Source organism: Sebastes fasciatus, chromosome 1, assembly GCF_043250625.1.
Source record: "Sebastes fasciatus isolate fSebFas1 chromosome 1, fSebFas1.pri, whole genome shotgun sequence".
Taxonomy (NCBI): Eukaryota; Metazoa; Chordata; class Actinopteri; order Perciformes; family Sebastidae; genus Sebastes; species Sebastes fasciatus.
The window spans coordinates 42167982-42185775 of NC_133795.1; the positions used below are offsets into that span (position 1 = coordinate 42167982).

The 17794-nt window shown below is 41.0% G+C and overlaps 1 protein-coding gene across 11 annotated transcripts in view; it reads left to right on the forward strand.

Moving 5' to 3' along the window:
- Positions 1-17794, forward strand: part of grip2b (glutamate receptor interacting protein 2b) — a 448132-nt gene that overhangs the window by 313152 nt on the left and 117186 nt on the right. For 2 of the 11 annotated variants that reach the window (XM_074649563.1, XM_074649581.1), the window contains exon 1: positions 3852-4013. The exons of the other annotated variants lie outside the window; for them this stretch is intronic. In XM_074649563.1, coding sequence (XP_074505664.1) covers positions 3959-4013 — 55 coding nt within the window. In that variant the 5' untranslated portion in view covers positions 3852-3958. Of the gene's footprint in view, positions 1-3851; positions 4014-17794 lie in introns of those variants that run through there. 11 annotated transcript variants of the gene reach the window in all.

Below are 17794 nucleotides of genomic sequence, written 5' to 3' on the forward strand. Positions count from 1 at the left end.
AATGACAATGTGTTTAAAATATGTGAGTTTCTAATGGGTACTTTGCAACCCCGTCTCCTAAAAATTGTGTTCATTAACAATTCATTTCCATTACTACATATGCTTTGTAGGAAACATTGCAGCCCGAGGAAATGTTCATATTGAACGTATCTGCAACAAAAATATTTGTCAAGTCAAGTCAATTTTATTTATAAAGCCAAAAATCACAAATTTGCCTCGGGTGCTTTACAATCTGTACATGAAACGACACCCTCTGTCCTTTACAGTACGACCCTCTCATCGGATAAGGAAGAACCTCCCCCCGCCCAACCCCAAATAACCATTTTAACAGGGAAAAAAAATAAATGTTAGAAACCTCAGGAAGAGCAACAGAGGAGGGATCCCCCTTCCAGGATGGACAGACGTGCAATAGATGTCGTGTGTACAGAGTAACAACATCATGAAAATACATCATAGACAATCCATATGACAAACAAATAATACATGTAATGTGAATATATGTGAGAAGGTGGATCCCGGAGGATGTCAAGCAGCGACCCGACGTCGCTAAACAGATAAATCCTGAGCAACACAACCTCCTCTCCACACCAAACAGGTATAGGCAGAGCAACACGACCTCCTCTCCACACCAAACAGATAGAGCCTCAGCAACACGACCTCCTCTCCACACCAAACAGATAGAGCCAGAGCAACACAACCTCCTCTCCACGCCAAACAGGTAGAGCCAGAGCAACACAACCTCCTTTCCACACCAAACAAATAGAGCCAGAGCAACACAACCTCCTCTCCACGCCAACCAGATAGAGCCAGAGCAACACGACCTATCCATGCCAACCAGATAGAGCCAGAGCAACACAACTTCCTATCCAAGCCAAACAGATAGAGCCACAGCAACACAACCTCCTCTCCACACCAAGTAGATAGAGCCATAGCAACACAACCTCCTCTCCACGCCAAATAGATAGAGCCAGAGCAACACAACCTCCTCTCCACGCCAATTAGATAGAGCCAGAGTTGTTTTCCTAATATCTCACTGTGGCATCTAAAGCACAATTCACAGTTTTGTAGTTCTGTTCATGTAACTCTAAATGTTTAGTTAAGGTTGGGGAAAGATTGTGGTCTTGGATAAAAATTGAAAACACCAAACAGTTTTAGTACAGCAGGCTCGACCTCTTCTCTAAATTGAAGAAACACCTTAGCCTGGAGATGAAAGTGACACATACTCTCATCATTTATATAAAATATATTTTTAGTGGCTTCATTGTATTGTAAGTCATTAAGTCAATGAAGCTTGTGATGCGTTTGAAGCTTCTGTGGAAAAAAGTGTCAGCAAAATGCAAATGTGGAGAGAAGCTGGAGGAGGAGTGGGAAGTCTGGAACCAGTCAATCCTCTCTCTCTCGCTCTCTATCTAATCTCCACACACTCTTTTCCTACGTTCACACACATTCTATTTTACGCTTTCAAACATTCGCTCCCTTCTTTTGTGTCCTTTCTCCCTCAATCTTTTCTCTCGATCCAGCTTATACCTCCCTCTCTCTTTCTTTACGATTATAGAAATAAATTTATCTATTTACACGACCTTACTGTTATTAAGTACAATCAGGGATGTGCAGAGGATTTAAGAAGGGCAAGGACCATAATTATATACGTGTAAATGGACTTGCATTTACATAGCGCTTTTCTAGAGTGGGGTTAAGTGTGTTGCTCAAGGACACATCGACATGTGAACCGGAGCAGCCAGGGATCGAACCACCGACCTTCCGATTGGTGGACAACCTGCTCTACCCTCTGAGCCACAGCCGCCCGTGTTAAACCAGAAATCAATGTTGAATTATTTTTCACGTAACTTCCGTACTTAAGTAACGCCACTTCCCAGTTCTTTTAAGCCAAACCACGATCTTTTCCTGAGCCTAACTAAGGAGTTTTGTTGCCTAATCCTAACCAAGTCGATCTTTTCCCAAGCTCATCCTGTGAAGGTGGAAGTTTATTTTGAAAAGATCGTATGGATGTAAAGGGCAGAAATTGACACGTGTTGCTGGACATTCGTAGGAAAACAAACAAAAAGGAGGAATAAAATGTTCATAAAATATCATACTAACCGTTGCATGAGAAAATGTATATATGTACACATATATATATATGTGTACATATATATATATATGTACACATATATATATATATGTATACATATATATATATGTATACATATATACAGTATATAAAGGTTTTAACAGTTAACATTCCTTCATCCCTTCCCTCCCTCCTTCAAAATAATCTAAATAAAAAGTGCTTGAACATACCTGGTCAACATGTCTGCCTCAAAGTAACTCATCCCACTGACTGACTCACGCCGACTGTCGAGTGCCAAGTGGGCTCGGTGCCCACACAGTGCTCGCCGCTGCAGCAGGAAACCAAGAGGGAGGGAGGCATTTGTTTTCTGATTTGAGCATTTGAAATATGGAGGAATCGCTTTGAAAAAGTATATCAAAGTCTAAGACAGACAGGTTTCAACCATTATTGGAAGGCTTATACATAGCAAGACATTTCCACGTGCCATGATAACGTAGTTTGGTCTTTTCGCCTGTCATTTAACGCCACTTGTTACCGTAAAATGCTATAGAAAGTCCTGTTTTTATTGGACCCATCCACTTCCCCTACTGCCCCCCATGAGCAGACTCTCTCACTTTTTATTGTACGTCACTAGCTCTGAGCGTAGCATATTTATGCGGATGTGTTAACATTACAGTACAGACTACATGGCATACACATGACACGCCAAAAGCAACAAAGGCATTATTGACCGCAAAATGACAAATCATCAGCAGCGCGTGGCGGCTGCGGAGCCTGTTGTTTTTTATTTCGGCGTCCATGTTAACAGGCATGAGAGGTTCACAGCAACAACACACAATGAAAGGGATCGTTTGACACTTTATTGACATCACACCAGCAACATTACTATACTTTCAATGTCTGTATCTGTAGAATATGTCACAATATGTCAAATCAACACATCCTGCTTCCGTTTATAAATAAAAGTGCTCCAGTGTTTTTTCTGTGGACAGAATTCCTTCATTTGTTAACACAGGGCTTTTATTCTGAAATATTTAAAGGACAATGTGCACGGTTCCATGAATGGATAAAGTATGGTGTTTTAATTGTAGATCATTACTGTGATTTACAAATTACCAACTAAACCAACTAAAATGAATATAAACAACATTTATAATTAAACAAAATGGCCATTATGAAAGGCAAACTCTATTTAGAAAGGAAGAGCTGACAGCAGCAGAAACGCTGACAGTGTGGACGCCACACGCGTGAGACATGCAGGAGACGTCACGCACTGCTCACGCAGGCAGTCAGGTCCAAGCGTTACACCCTTCTCTGCATATGTTTGTAAAGATGTTAACGTGTATCCCGGCAGAAGTATGCTTTACTTTCCATTCTGATATTGCCATTATGGAGACAAACAAACCCAGGAACGGAGGTTTAAATCAGGGATGTCATATTTGTGTTTAAAATAACCATGGATGAAGTGGCAAAAATCACTTAACCACTCTCTGCTTTTTCTCTTTTACAAATAAATACTCATTCTCTTTCTCTCTCATCGCTCTCCTTTTATCTTTTTGTCTCTCTCACTTTCCACATAAACTCTCACAATCTCTCCTTTTCTTTTCTTTTTTTTTTGCTTCTCCCCTCCCCTCACACACTCTTACACACTTTCTCTCCTAAGCTCATCCCTCTTTCTCTCTCTCTCTCAGTGTGTAGCTCTCTCTCTCTCTCGGGGGTTGAGCGGTCGTAACGTAAGCGCCAGTCATCTCTTATCATCGCCACTGTGTTCCCTGAGCGCTCGGCAGTCCACATCTCTCCCTGTGTCTCTTCGTCTCTCTGTCTTCTTCTCTATTAGTGTCTCTCTTTCTTCTCCTCTGTGGATGTGACTCTAATAAGAAAAGCTGGATGTCTGCTGTCATGTTTTGCGGTCTGAGGAGGGACGTTGGGGCAAATAATGTTGGTGAGTGCGGAGCCCATGAGGGAAATTCCTTCAATGATTAGATTGCCGTCTTTAATTATTCATTTATTGGTGCTAAGCTCCCGGTGTTGTGGTGATTCTGAACTACACTTCCCAGATATCACCTGTCATTCAAACATTGCATGGAGGTCTTGTGGTATCTGCTTGCTTGGATGTTATGCAGATTGGTTTCTGTAGGTGTCACTCTTTTCTTTATTAAATTTTTTTTTTTTTATTTATTATGGTTTTTGCTTTTATTTTTTTTTCTCAGAACAACCAATATCGACTACAGAAATTTTAGATATTACAAAAACACAACACAGAGATTCTTTCTTGGAAAATACTTGAATGTATGCTTCTGTATTGGCAGTCAAATCTGTCTGACTGTAGATGAAAAGGACACTACTGCTGAATGCTTGTTAATGGCCAAAGTAATCATATTGACATACTTACATACGCTGTTATTGTGAGCGACGATTGCGGAAATGTCTTTGCTAGATCATAAAGTAGTCTATCATTTACTTAAAAGGAGAACATTTCCTAATCTTTATTTAACTTCCTTGATGTTTCCTTTCATTGTACCAGCATCAGCAGCAGCTCCAATCCAACCAGTCAGAACTCTTATGGTTTTACGCTTAGCCGTCTTAGTTACGTGTTTCACGACAATTACACACACCTAATGCACAAGTAAATCTAGCTTTAAGGGTAACTTAGGTATTTTTCATCCTAGACCCTATTGTCCCATGTTTTTTTTTGTTTAAGTGACTAATGGGGACAACAATCTTTTTAACTTGAAGGAGTACGCTGCAGACGGCAGACAGCAGTCGCTAAACGGGCTGAAATGTAATCGCTCAGGGCAACTCCACATTATGGAAAGGACCCTACACAGCAATACAATATTTTTCTCTATCTTTCGCTTTCACAACTCTCAAATCTCAACAACAGACCTGAGCATCAAGCAAATGGATTGGTTGATGCCTGAACCAAGATGTCTTTTTATTGTTGTTGTTATTTGATGTTTTTTTTCAGGGTCAAATCACCTACGAGTCTATGAGGTTGAAGACAGACTTTAATTTGGTCCCAGTTGAACTTCCATACATGAAATGCCTGCAGTGGTATAGACCAGCTGTTATTGTTCTTACCACCAATAGGTTTTCCTGCTCATGCATCGGAAGAAAGAGTAACGACCGGGCCACACAGTGAGCAGTATGTGACGGCTGCCTCGCTGAACTGCTTGCGTCTCTCACGCATGAGGTGTCCACACTGGCATCATTTCTGCTGCTGTGCTGCTACTGCCAGACGTTTCTTTCTCCATAGAGTTTGCCTTTCATAATGGCCATTTAATTTCATTATAAATGTCGTTTATATTTATTTTAGACAAAATAAGGTTAAGTAGTGTGTGCTCATTCGTAAATATTAGTAATAATCCACAATTAAATGCCAGTACTGGGACTGTGCAAGTCAATGCATTTTCCATAACACTATGCTGCAACACTTGTTAACTCTTGTTAACAAATGAAGGAATTCTGTCCACAGAAAAAAATGCTGGAAGGCTTTTATTTTTTAAACGGAAACAGGAAGTGTTGAGTTAAAAATAAATATGAACTTTTGATCATGTCTGTGACATTCTACAGATAAAAACATTGAAACTTTAGTAATGTTGTTGGTATGATGTCAATATAAGGTCAAAAGGTTTTCACTGTTTATGAAATCATTTTCACTGTCTATTTTTGCTGTGAAGCACGCGTCACACGTGAAAAAAAAATAGGCAAGATCTCAAATCTCTATATGAGCCGCTATGCACACGCGGGCTGTGTGGCTGCTCTTACCTGTTAACCTGACGCACATGCGCTGCTCATGTTCCCGGTGTGTCTCGGCCGTAAAGTTTGATTCTATTTCACATTTTTCTACTTTGGAGTTCAGTACTATTAGTATGATTGAAGTGTACGTGAGTGAGCTCCATCATCATCAAGTGTTTGTTAGCTGTAATAATGATTTGTGTGTTGTAGAGTTTAGCATTTTATTGTGTATTTGATTTAAAGTATTTGTTGTAGTATTTTCAGCTGACTTTTCATAACTTTAAAATATGATGTTTTTTCCATCTCTGTTAGCACAAACTAAGCTCATCATATGGAGGCCCAGAAGGGACGTAGAAGGGAAAAAAATGTAAGGTTGGAAAAAAAGATGAATTTTTACGAGATCTTGCAAAACTTTCCTTTCATTTTGGGTCCCTATAGAGTGGTGCAGAGATGACGTATTTCTGTAGGCCAACGGAATTTTAGAATCGCATGGGTTCCCTCGACAAAAAGCCAATGGGATTTTTCCGTTGATTTTTGGATTATTGCAGAAAATAAGCTCTGTGGCAAACAAACGTTTATGACACTTACACATTTTGTTCTGTAAAATAATCTCGACGAATGAACACCACTCTATGATTTTTGAAGTGTGAATGCAATCGCCAGAAGTAAAAAGCTGACGTTAGGTTATAAACGTACTACACCACCGTCGCATGAGCGCAAGTATAAACACGAGGCTGTAAAGGAGGACGAGTCGGCGTGATGTAGTCTCATTTAGCTACTTGTAAGCAACCGCCATTTTAAGACACAGCCTATCAAAGCTTCAAAATTCACGAGTGGGATATTTACTGATGTGTTTTATATCGTAGAACAAAGCGTTAAAATGTCTTTAGCTTGTGTTAAACACAGACGTTATTTTAGCAATCTAACTAAAAGCCCATCCAAAAACCCATTGACTTCCAGGCGAAGGAACCGGGAGTGCTAAAATGCTAACTAATTTCCTGGGTTTAAGGACTCATCGCTGCAGAACTCGATTAAAGCTACAGTAGCTTGAAAAATAGCGATATGGGGCACTGAATTAGCCAGAAAGCACACCCCGTGACCCCTCCACCTCTGGGAAACTACTTCACCGGGGGGAGAGTGGGCGGATCTTTAGTTAGCGGCTGTAGCAACTCAAATTCAGCCAGCACAAACCCCAGCGCCAGGGTTAGGACCTTTGTAACGGCAGCAAATTAAAGTTTGGGTGGGGAGCACATATTTCAGAATAAAAGCCTTGTGTTAACAAATGAAGGAATTCTGTCCACAGAAAAAAAAAAACTTGAGGGCTTTTATTTTGAAATGAAAGCAGGAAGTGTTGTTTTAAAAATAAGTCTTTACTTTTTTTTCATCTCCGTAACATATCCTACAGCTAGACATCGGAACTGTAGTAATGTAGCTGGTATGATGTCAATAGATCACCTTCACTGTCTGTTGTTGCTGTGAGACGCGTGCGGCACGTGTCAAAAATAGGCGAGACCTCTATTCTCTAGAAGAGACGCAGCTTAGACGTGCGTCTCACGCGGGCAGTGTGGCTGCTCTAACCTGTTAACACGGACGCCAAAATAAACAACAGGTAACGCAGCCGCCATGCGCTGCTGACGTTCCTGGTGTGTTCCGGGCTTCAGTGACAAACAGAAATCAGAGGAAAGAGAATGAGGAAAGAGAGAGAAGAGAGAAACAAGCGCAACAGTAAATGACAACAAACCATACTTTTGTAGATTACAGCACACTTGTAATGCCCTGCAGAAGGATTTCTGTTTAGTGTTTGTAATGATGATGTACTGAGGTGGTCACACAGATGATATGAAAAGATGCAGCTTTAGTTCTTGTAGACTGTTGTAGTCTAATTTTTGAAACACTTTCTAATAAAAAGGGAGTTCAGTTCTCTTTTTAAAGAAGAATTGTAAAGTGTAAATGACAGTTGTCATAAAACCGATGATCTGTTGATCTTTATGACTCAAGACTCAATAGTCTAACATTGAAATGTTTAAATCAAATATCAAATCAAATTGTGGATTTGGAGAACCGTGACACCCCCTAGTATATACCTCTCTCTGTAGGACGAATACCCCATGCAACACCCTCAGAGTGGCATCTTTCCGTGTGTAGTCTACACACCTCGATATAATATAATACGACATATGCCACCAGCATAAAGCTGGTTTCATTCCTTTATAATATACTGTACTAGTAGAGTAATAGAGTTCGAGAGATGCATCAAGGGGATTAATAAGGTTAGCTCCATCCTATTTCATGCACCAATGAGCATAGTGGGAGCTATATTCTCTTCTACGGCCTCAGAGACTAACTAAGCTGATAGCTGTGCTGGGAATGTGCTGAAACTCAAGAAGCTGCTTTTGATTTCTTTTAGTTTTATGTAGATACAGACACTGGAGGTCTCCCATTTCACTGCATGCTTTGTTAAACTGCTGCTGCACTTTGGCTTCATCCTGGAGAGGGATTAAGTGGAGAAGTGGAGCAGTTCTAGGGAAGAGAACAGCAGGTCAACACTCATTTGATATGATTTGTGTTTTAATGTCTGGAATTCTTCCTTGCTGTTCGGTGGTGAGGGAATGCATGTCCATGACTTCTTGGGTTGTCCGCATTGTTTATGGGATTGATTTAATCTTTTTATCACTGCTGGAGAAATGAGCACATCAAATGGAGGAGAGATGGAGAATAAATGAATGATGAGGGCTTTATGAACGCCTGGGCTTTCTGCCCACTGCTCCAGTTGATTCACTTTGTTTTACGGAGCATTACTGAGCTGACCGCACGGACAATTTAATAGCGACTGTTACGAGGCAGTGAGTGTGTTGGACGTTATCATCAGCTGTGCATGACGCGTGCACTTTTCTCTACTGTTCCCGACAAACTGCATTTTGCTCAGCATGTCGTAACCATAATCCTCCAGGAGAGCGTCTGTTCTGTGAATGAGAGCGTGACGGTGGTGCAGGCAAACAGCAAACAGAGATGAGAAGGCATTGAACATATATCCACACATATTGTACATATTGTTATAGCTGCAGGTTGCACTTGATTATTTCATATATTATAGTGAGTGATGTGTAGTCAGGAATACTAATTTCTCTCTGTCTTCATCTCCTGTTCTACTCAGTTCCTCCCTCTGTCATTTACATTTGAAGGCATTTAGATAACGCTCTCACTTCAAGCAGTTTACAAGCGCGGCTACATCATGGCAGAGTGTACGGCAGCTGACAGGGACCAAACCAGGTAGACTTCTTAATGAAGGGACTGTCTCTCTAAACGCTTATCTCTCATTTTCATCTTTTCATCTGCCTCCCTTCGCCGGCCCTCTGCTGAACCTTGTCAACAGAGTTAACTGAGCATCGTGTCGGATCCGTGGCACAGAAGTGTTGGCAGAGAGAAACTAAACTGTAACTTCAAAGGACTTTTTGATGTGTTTTTTCTTCTTCTGCCCTAAACCTGCCAAGCTGTTTTCTCCTCACGCCTGATTCTCTTCAGCTGTGAGCCATTTCTTTTTTGAAAACCAGCTTTCCTTTTGTTTGTCATGTGTTTAGGGACGTTTGCCTCCTATTACGGAGGCTTTAGTGACATAGTATGTGTCTTAAGCAAAACCTTTGCACAACATACACAAAGGAGTGTGCGTATACCAGTTTCATCACCTGTGACCTGTGTCACATTCGGCCATGACATGGATTTTGCAGTACAGTCATTACCGTGATAAACACACATTTTGGTTTAGCACTAGGGATGTCACGCTACCAGAAATCTAGTAGTCGATACCAATACCAGTGAATTTCCACGATTCTCGATACCAAATTCGATACCACGGTAAAAAACAACAACAACAACAACAACAACAATAAATCCCATGTAATTCATCATGCACTCTTTTATTAAAAACATTTGAACATTACAAAAAACAGAGGCATATAGCCTTTAAAGGTCCCATATCATGCTCATTTTCAGGTTCATATTTGTATTATGTGTTTCTACTAGAACATGTTTTCATGCTGTAATGTTCAAAAAACACTTTATCTTCCTCATACTGTCTGCCTGAATATACCTGTATTCACCCTCTGTCTTAAGCGCTCCGTTTTAGTGCATTTCAACGGAATTGCGTTGCTAGGCAACAGTTTGGGTCCATGTTTACTTCCTGCCAGCTGATGTTATTCACATACACTGCAACCAGGAAACAAACTGGGACACATTTAGAATGTTTACGTTTAAAACCGTGTAATGGTCTAAATATTATAGATTTGTGACATCACAAAGGGACAGAAATCCTGACAGCTTGTTTCAAACGCACAATTTCTGAATACGGGCAGTGTGTGTTTCTCCGTATATTGAGCGTTTTGGTAGTTTAACAGTATTTATATAGCACTTAAACCTGCTTTATAATATAAAAGACCTGAAAATCTCACTTTTTACAATATGAGACCTTTAAGTTATAAATAAAAGAATTGACCCATTTTGTACCAGCGGCATGTTATCAAGCGATAGTCAGACAACGGACGCTACATACTGACCGTGAATGCATCTGGTCCGTCAGCTCAGAGTAGTAGGAGTAGGAGGCAGAGGATTTATTGTCGAAGCAAAAAGCAAAAAAAAACTATTTGGCAATATTTCACGTTTAATTCCAACGCTATAAGGGAACCATAAGGTTAATGAGTTGATCGCCGCGAGGTGGATGGAGCCGTCACAGCCAGTGTGCACGGAGCAGCGGCGCCAGGTAGACCCCCGCAGCGGAGCCCCGCAGCAAAAGCTCTACCGGAGAGGCCAGACACACCGCCACCCGACGGTAAAGATCAGAGTCAGCGCTCTGCACATGTTGACCGTCAACTCTTCTTGTAAAATGTCCGGTGTAATCGGTAACACCGGTGTTGTCACAAGTTTATTAACCGGTGGGAACATGTTCCTCACTGTCACATCCCTACCAACGACCATTACAGGCATCGTACGGTACCTTCAGTACTGTAGAAAAAGAGTACCGTCACTTTTTTAGAATTTTGGCATCGACTTGGTACCGAAGTATCGGTTCTCGTGACATCACTATTTAGCACACACATGCACTAAACACATTTTGGTTTAGCACACACACACGACGGAGATACAACTGGTCCATGTGTCTTCTATACAGTACTGGTCCACGTGTCTTATGTACAGTACTGGTCCATGTGTCTTCTGTACAGTACTGGTCCATGTGTCTTCTGTACAGTACTGGTCCATGTGTCTTCTGTTCCTGCCCTGCACGACCCCGATCTGTAGTTGATAAAGACTCGCCGCCAAAGAATTTACACATGGCGGTCTAAACCTAACCAAACCTTAACCACAGCATTGTCTGTGGGCGTGCTGACCATCATCTACTGTAGGTAATACACTGACTATGGAGAAGTACCTCATACAATCACACTTCGAAACACCTGAACTATTCCTTTAACTGGGATAAACCAAACATATGTTACAGAATTTTGCAGATCTCATCTCTGTATGTCAATTACACCAAATGTATAGTATCTCTCTATGAAATGCTACACAGAGCTCTGGAAGTTATGGGGTTGTCACATGACAATGGTGCTATGCTGAACTGAGCAGCGACCAAAGTAAACTAAGTAACTAAAGTAAACGGAGACTTAAGAGTGAACAGTTGATGCAGTGATGCATCCATGTTCAGACTGATCCCCCTCCGGTGAGGGAGGGCTGTGAGCCGTCCAGGTTTGAAGGTTTTACACAAACAAAGTTTAGAGCTTTGAGAGAAAAGAGGTAAAGAGAGGATACAGAGGAGAGAAGAAACATGAGATCATTAGAGCTACAGCGGTGGTGACACCCATCTTCACCCTGCCCTCTCCCACCCCCCCACCCAGATCCATACAGCCTGCAATTAAACACAACAGAGAAGCCATTAACCGTCCTAATTACTGCTTGTTCCCTCCATAGCTGCTCTATATGGGTGGCTGAGAGATAGTTGTGTGGGTGTGTGTGTGTTTTTGTGTGTGTGTGTGTGTTTTTGTGGATAAGGATACAATTTGTGCAAGGGGTGATAGAGTTTGTTTGCGTAATTGAGTGTGTGTGTGTGTGTGTGTGTGTGCGTGTGCTGTACATGTACAAATTGTGCACGTTGTGTCATTTGTTTTTTCTATGTATTTGTCCCGTCGGTGTTATATTTGCTCAGTGTGTGTGTGGGGGGGGGGTGTGTGTGTTACGGTTCATGTGTGGTATTGTGTCCTCTCTCTCTTCTCTGTCTCTCTTTTTGCCCCTCTGTGTGTGTGTGTGCGTGCGTGCGTGTGTGTGTGTGTGTGTGTGTGTGTATGGCTATGTGAGTTAACCACACTGGCTCTGTGTGCCAGTGTTGTCGCTGACAATACCTAATTACACATCTTCACCGCCTTCAGCATCATAATGACCGCAATCAGACGCCTTGGCAATCAGTAACTCAAAAGAGCCTGTGTGTGGGCACCTGGGTTAGCTCAGTTGGTAGAGCGGGCGTCCATGTATCAAGGCTTGGTCCTGACCGCGGCGGCTCGGGTTCGAATCCGGCCTGTGGCCCTTTCCGCATCCACTCTCTCTCTCCCCCCTTTCCAAGACTCTATCCACTGTCCTCTCAATAAAAATGGAAAATGCCCCCAAAAAAATAACTTTAAAAAAAAAAAAGAGCCTGTGTGTGTGTGTGTGTCTGTGTGTGTGTGTCTCTGTGTGTGTGTGTGTGTGTGTGTGTGTGTCCGTGTGTTTGTGTCATGCACACACAAAGGTACCTGCAGACATCCACAATGTTTTTGCTTTGGTTGGCTGTGCTTTTGTACGTGCACTGTGTGTGTGATCGACGTGTCCTCATGCTTAAATGACTAAATTGGTTATGTGTCTAATGATTCCAGAGCTCTTATCAAACACAGGCAATGTTTTCGGGTGTTAACACGTGCATTGTATTTGGGACACCGTGTCAGTAGCATACATGTTAACAGCAAAGCAGATACAAACTGTAAATGCCATTTGTGTGAGTTAATACTGGAGTTAAACAGCCTCTCCTGGGATCCATGGATAAGACAGGTGCTATTCTATATCTGTGTTATTGCCACTAAAAGCCCATGATAAGACAACAACTATGTGTTAGTCTGCCTCCTAATATTTTAAAAATGGTCGCAAATATATGCATATGTTTTAAATGAGGTTAAGGAATTTAAGCCCATTCTCATTCCCAGGGCATCACATACCAGGCTTTCTCACGGCCGTCGGCATTTGGTACCGCTGAACAAGGCATCCTTTAGCGCCAGTATGAAACGCACTGGGCGTTCCATTAACTATAATGTAAACCCATGAGTGGAAGGAGTAAACGCTCAGGGAGAGTGTACCAGGAGTAGGGATATCACGGTACCAGAAATCTAGTAGTCCATACCAATACCAGTGAACTTATTTTTTCCTTTTTTTTTATTGTGTTATAAAGTGATTACAAAACAAGTGAAGACATGTGCAGGGACATATATTAAAAAGACCAAAATATATTATACAGAGAAAGACAAATAACAAAGTACAAAAACTAAACTAAACTAAAACAACACAAGGGGATAAAAGCAGGTTGAAGAATGCATGTGTGTGTGTGCGTGTGTGTGCGGGTGTGTGTGTGTGTGTGTGTGTTTGGCATTGAATGAGGCTAGATGGTCATATATGACATATATCTACTCTTAAACACATACAGACATCCTTCCTTTTATGTGTAGAGCATAGGGGGAACAAAAATAAAACAAAAAGAAAATAAATAAAATATATATATATATAATACAGTATATACACATACACATATATTAATAATATGAATAATAATAAAGATGATGATGATGGTCATGATAATAATATCAATAACAATAATAATACCAACACTTACAATAGTAAGTGAGATAAATACATAAGTAAATTATAACAATAATAAAGACAAACACATTTTTTAAGTTAATTTGAAGGTCATATATAATTATAACTGTGTATGTATAATTTCCACGATTCTTGTTACAAAATTCGATACCACGGTAAAAAAAAGTGTTGATATGTGTCTATGTACTGTATATCCTCAGATTGCAAGCAGTAGTTTAAATTCACTGACATGGTGACATCACACTGGCTATAGGCTACCAGAGGTGGGACCAAGTCATTGTTTTGCAAGTCACAAGTCTCAAGTCTGTGACTCAAGTCCCAACTCAGGTCTCGAGTCCTAAACAGGCCATATGAGCTCTTCATCAAATGTAATATCTAACAGTAGAGTAACTGGATCCATCTGGTGCTCAGTAACAGAACGTTAGTTCTTCATGGGTTTCTCCTGAAACTTGAATGGATGCTGTTGGATCGGTTCAAACTAAGTGGATCTGGGGAGGTAAGTGTAAGATAATCAAATGCAAATCCCAATAACATTCACCGGAAATACAGAGTCCACAGTTCAATAGAAAAAACACCACTTTACAGATATTTAACAATAAGCAACAAGCAGAGGACAGAAGCAGCTGCATTTGGCCCTTGGCTGGTGTTAATTTCGGACCCTGCGGGCATCGTACGGTACCGTCGGTACTGTAGAAAACGAGTACTGTCACGTTTTTAGAATTTTGGCATCGACTTGGTACCGAAGTATCGGTTCTCGTGACATCCCTAGCCAGGAGTGTGGTGACGTAGTTTAAAGAGCAAAAAGACAACAAGAGTGGAGGTGAATGGGTCCAACAAACACAGGGCTTTTATCAAGGAGACCGCTGTTCGTGTCTCGTGCGTTCCCGTGTGTTAAGTTTCACTTTCATGTTACAATCAGCTGTTGGTTTGTGTCCCGTGTTCACTCTCATGTTCACTGTGCAAGCGTAGTAGTTTTAAGCCCAACCATCATAGGCGCAGTATGAATTCAAGGTTGGGGGGTTCACCAAAACAATCTAGAAGAAATGTAATGTGTACAACACACAGAGAGCTAGTGTGTTGGGATGCTGTGGGTACATATTACACCGTGACCTAACTGAATGTGACGCGAGCGAACGTCAGCGACAAAATCAGTTTGATTGCATTGTTTTCTACTGGAACGTCTTAACTGGCCGCAAGCAAGTCTGTGCTGCGACACATTGTTTCTATTTATTCATGTTTGCTCACTTGGAAAGTGCTGCAAACAGATGAGGAACGCCTGATTGGTGAAGTTGAAATGAGGAGTGATTTATACGATACCTCCTCATTTCACTACATCAACCTAAATAAGAGGCAGCTGGCTGGAGGGAGAACACCTGAAAGCTTCCTATTTCCTGTTTGCTATATTGTATGTCATCTCCAGTAAATATCACAGTGTTAAATATGAGTTTTCAGTTTAAAAAGCACAAATGTAGGAAGATAGTAGTAAGAAGTATCTTCCATCTGTTAAATAGTAACATCTCCGGTCTGAACTTGAGCACACAGCTGATGAGTACGTGGTTAGTTTAGATGACGTAACAGGAAGTGCATCTGTAACCGTGTGGACAGAGAGCATCCAATATTATTATAAGTAAATAAAAAGACCACAAATCTGTATTCTTATCTTGTTAGTTTATTATTCTGTACATTAGAATACAAAACAAGGTTGATATTATTCATCATTACAATAAGTTATTAGTTGTGTTATTATAAAAAATATTGGCTATGGCCACTAGGGGTTTCAGTGAGCACCCTGAACCAATGCAAACTGCCAACCATAGTTCTTTCATTAGTTCTGTTGCTCAATCCTGAAGTGACGACAGGGGTAACCATAGTGGATTTGATGCCAAAGGGTGTGACAAAGCGGCGGTTTGTGACGAGTTGGGTTGAGAATGTGTTGGTAATTTCTTCAAACAGCGGACACTAGTTTTTAGCTCAAACAGGAGTATTGCATTCGTTTTTGGACTACTTTTAGCCACACAATTGGTGCACTAGGGAGTACAGTAACAGGACGGTCTATGTGGGATTGAGTCCAAATAAACTACAGTGTGTGTGTTCATGGTAATGAAGGAACATGTCACCCAGTGCAACAGTGTGAATCAGTGGTGTGTTTTTTGATGGAGCTCTATGGCACAGAGGAAGAAGATGTGTTTTGGATCAGGCTTCGATCCAAAGCACATCTTAGTTCAGGCTTTGGCAAAAACGTGAACATGCTTTGTTCTAAGCATTTGAAATAAGGCCCAATGTTGTTGTTCTTCTGTTGAGGTTAATCTCATGTGATCCGTCCGTGGTATCCATTTGATCCACAAGAAATGATGGCAAATTGATCAAAGCCTTGACTTGGCTCAACATCATTGGGAATATTTTTGTATTTTAGATCCAACCACTAAACTGTAATTCAGTCCAAAATGAGCATATAAAGTTAGCCATGTCATGCAGAACTTTGGTGAAAGTAATGATTGATAATGTGCATAATTTCATACCTTTTCTTGGAAAATAATGTTTGGGTTCAGAGGCAGAGGATATTTCTCTGCCAATCTTTGTGCATTGTAGCTGTGAATGAACAGGTGCTTCTGCCTTTATGTGAACTCTTCAGCAGCATGCTAGTTCATTTGTATTGTGACGCCTACCTGGAGGTTTGCTGAATAGCTGCTTGATTATAATGGTGTGTCGGCTTAAATGCCACATTCAACAAAAATGAAATAGGCTGAGTGCCTTACTCTGCTCAATTCAACTCCTTTCAATGGCATCTTGTGTTTTTATGTACCCAGATAAGACTGGCTGAGTATTGGTGCGCTTTTTTCAGCAGCAGCCTGCTTCACTTCTAATGCCGACGTTAGCACCTGGCAGCTGCCTAATAGTAACACAGCATAGCCCTGTACTTTCAGCTCATTCAAGCGTATTATACAAATGAACTCAGACAACAAAACATCATAAAGCATTATTATGTTAATATGTACTATTGTGTACAGTGCTAGTACCTTCTGGACATTCACTTGTTGCAGCTTTGCAGCCCATTGTGGAGTCTATTTTCATTGAGTGTTTTCATAATATGAATCATTTTGATATCTTCTGGGTAGGGCTGAGTATCGCTACTCGCTAACTTTAAGTTATTGACCCATATAACCCAGTACCAAGTGGTCTTGAAACGTCTCCAGTCAACCAATACTTGGTCCTTTTTGTACCCAGATATAGAAAAAAAAATACCATTTGCATGGTTTTGCTCGCAGACAATCCCTGCAAGCCTTGATTTAATGCAACATGTGATTAGCCCACTATCACAGCAGCTACGACCCGTACAGCCTGTGGTGCGGTGAAGTCGATCACGCTGTATTTGACGGAGTCTGCGGAGTTCCGCATGCCAAGATGCCACCTGATCTCACGGGAAGAAATAGCACAACATTTTATTTTGCATGTCATGATAACGCATTAACGCTTAACGTTGTGAAAAGGCTTTTCACTTGTCATTTAACACTGTGAGATGCCACCAAAACGGACAAAATTATGGCTCTACACGCCTGATGACAATGAATGTGGTGGTGTGGCATTTTACACAACTGAATGCTTCCATTTACAGGATGGGTATCGAATGAAGTAGAAAAAAAGGTATCAAATGAAGAACTTTATTGCTTCCGGTATGGTGCTGCTCAGTATTTCTTCCAAGATATCTAAAATGCACTTTTGGGTTCCTGAAAAAAGAAAAGGATCTTTAGAGAAACCACAAATGATGAGGCTCCTGAATCATGAATATTTTAACAAAATGATTCTATGGTGCTTACACTCAGTTAACAGTTTCATTTTCAGTAAAAAAAAAGAAAGAAGCTAAATGGTCGTAGTCAGATGATAGCTGATGGGTTCCCAGGTTGTATTTCAGACAATGCGTTCCGCCCCTTTTTGCTCTCCACACAGGCTGTTCACCTGAAGAAAAAACGAATCCAAGAAAACCAAACCACTAATACAGAACTAATAGACTAACAGGAGGAACATAAGATCCAAACAAAAAGGAAACAAGTCCAATGTCCTCTGGCACAGCCAGACCATGACAATTTCTCTATTAATACATTA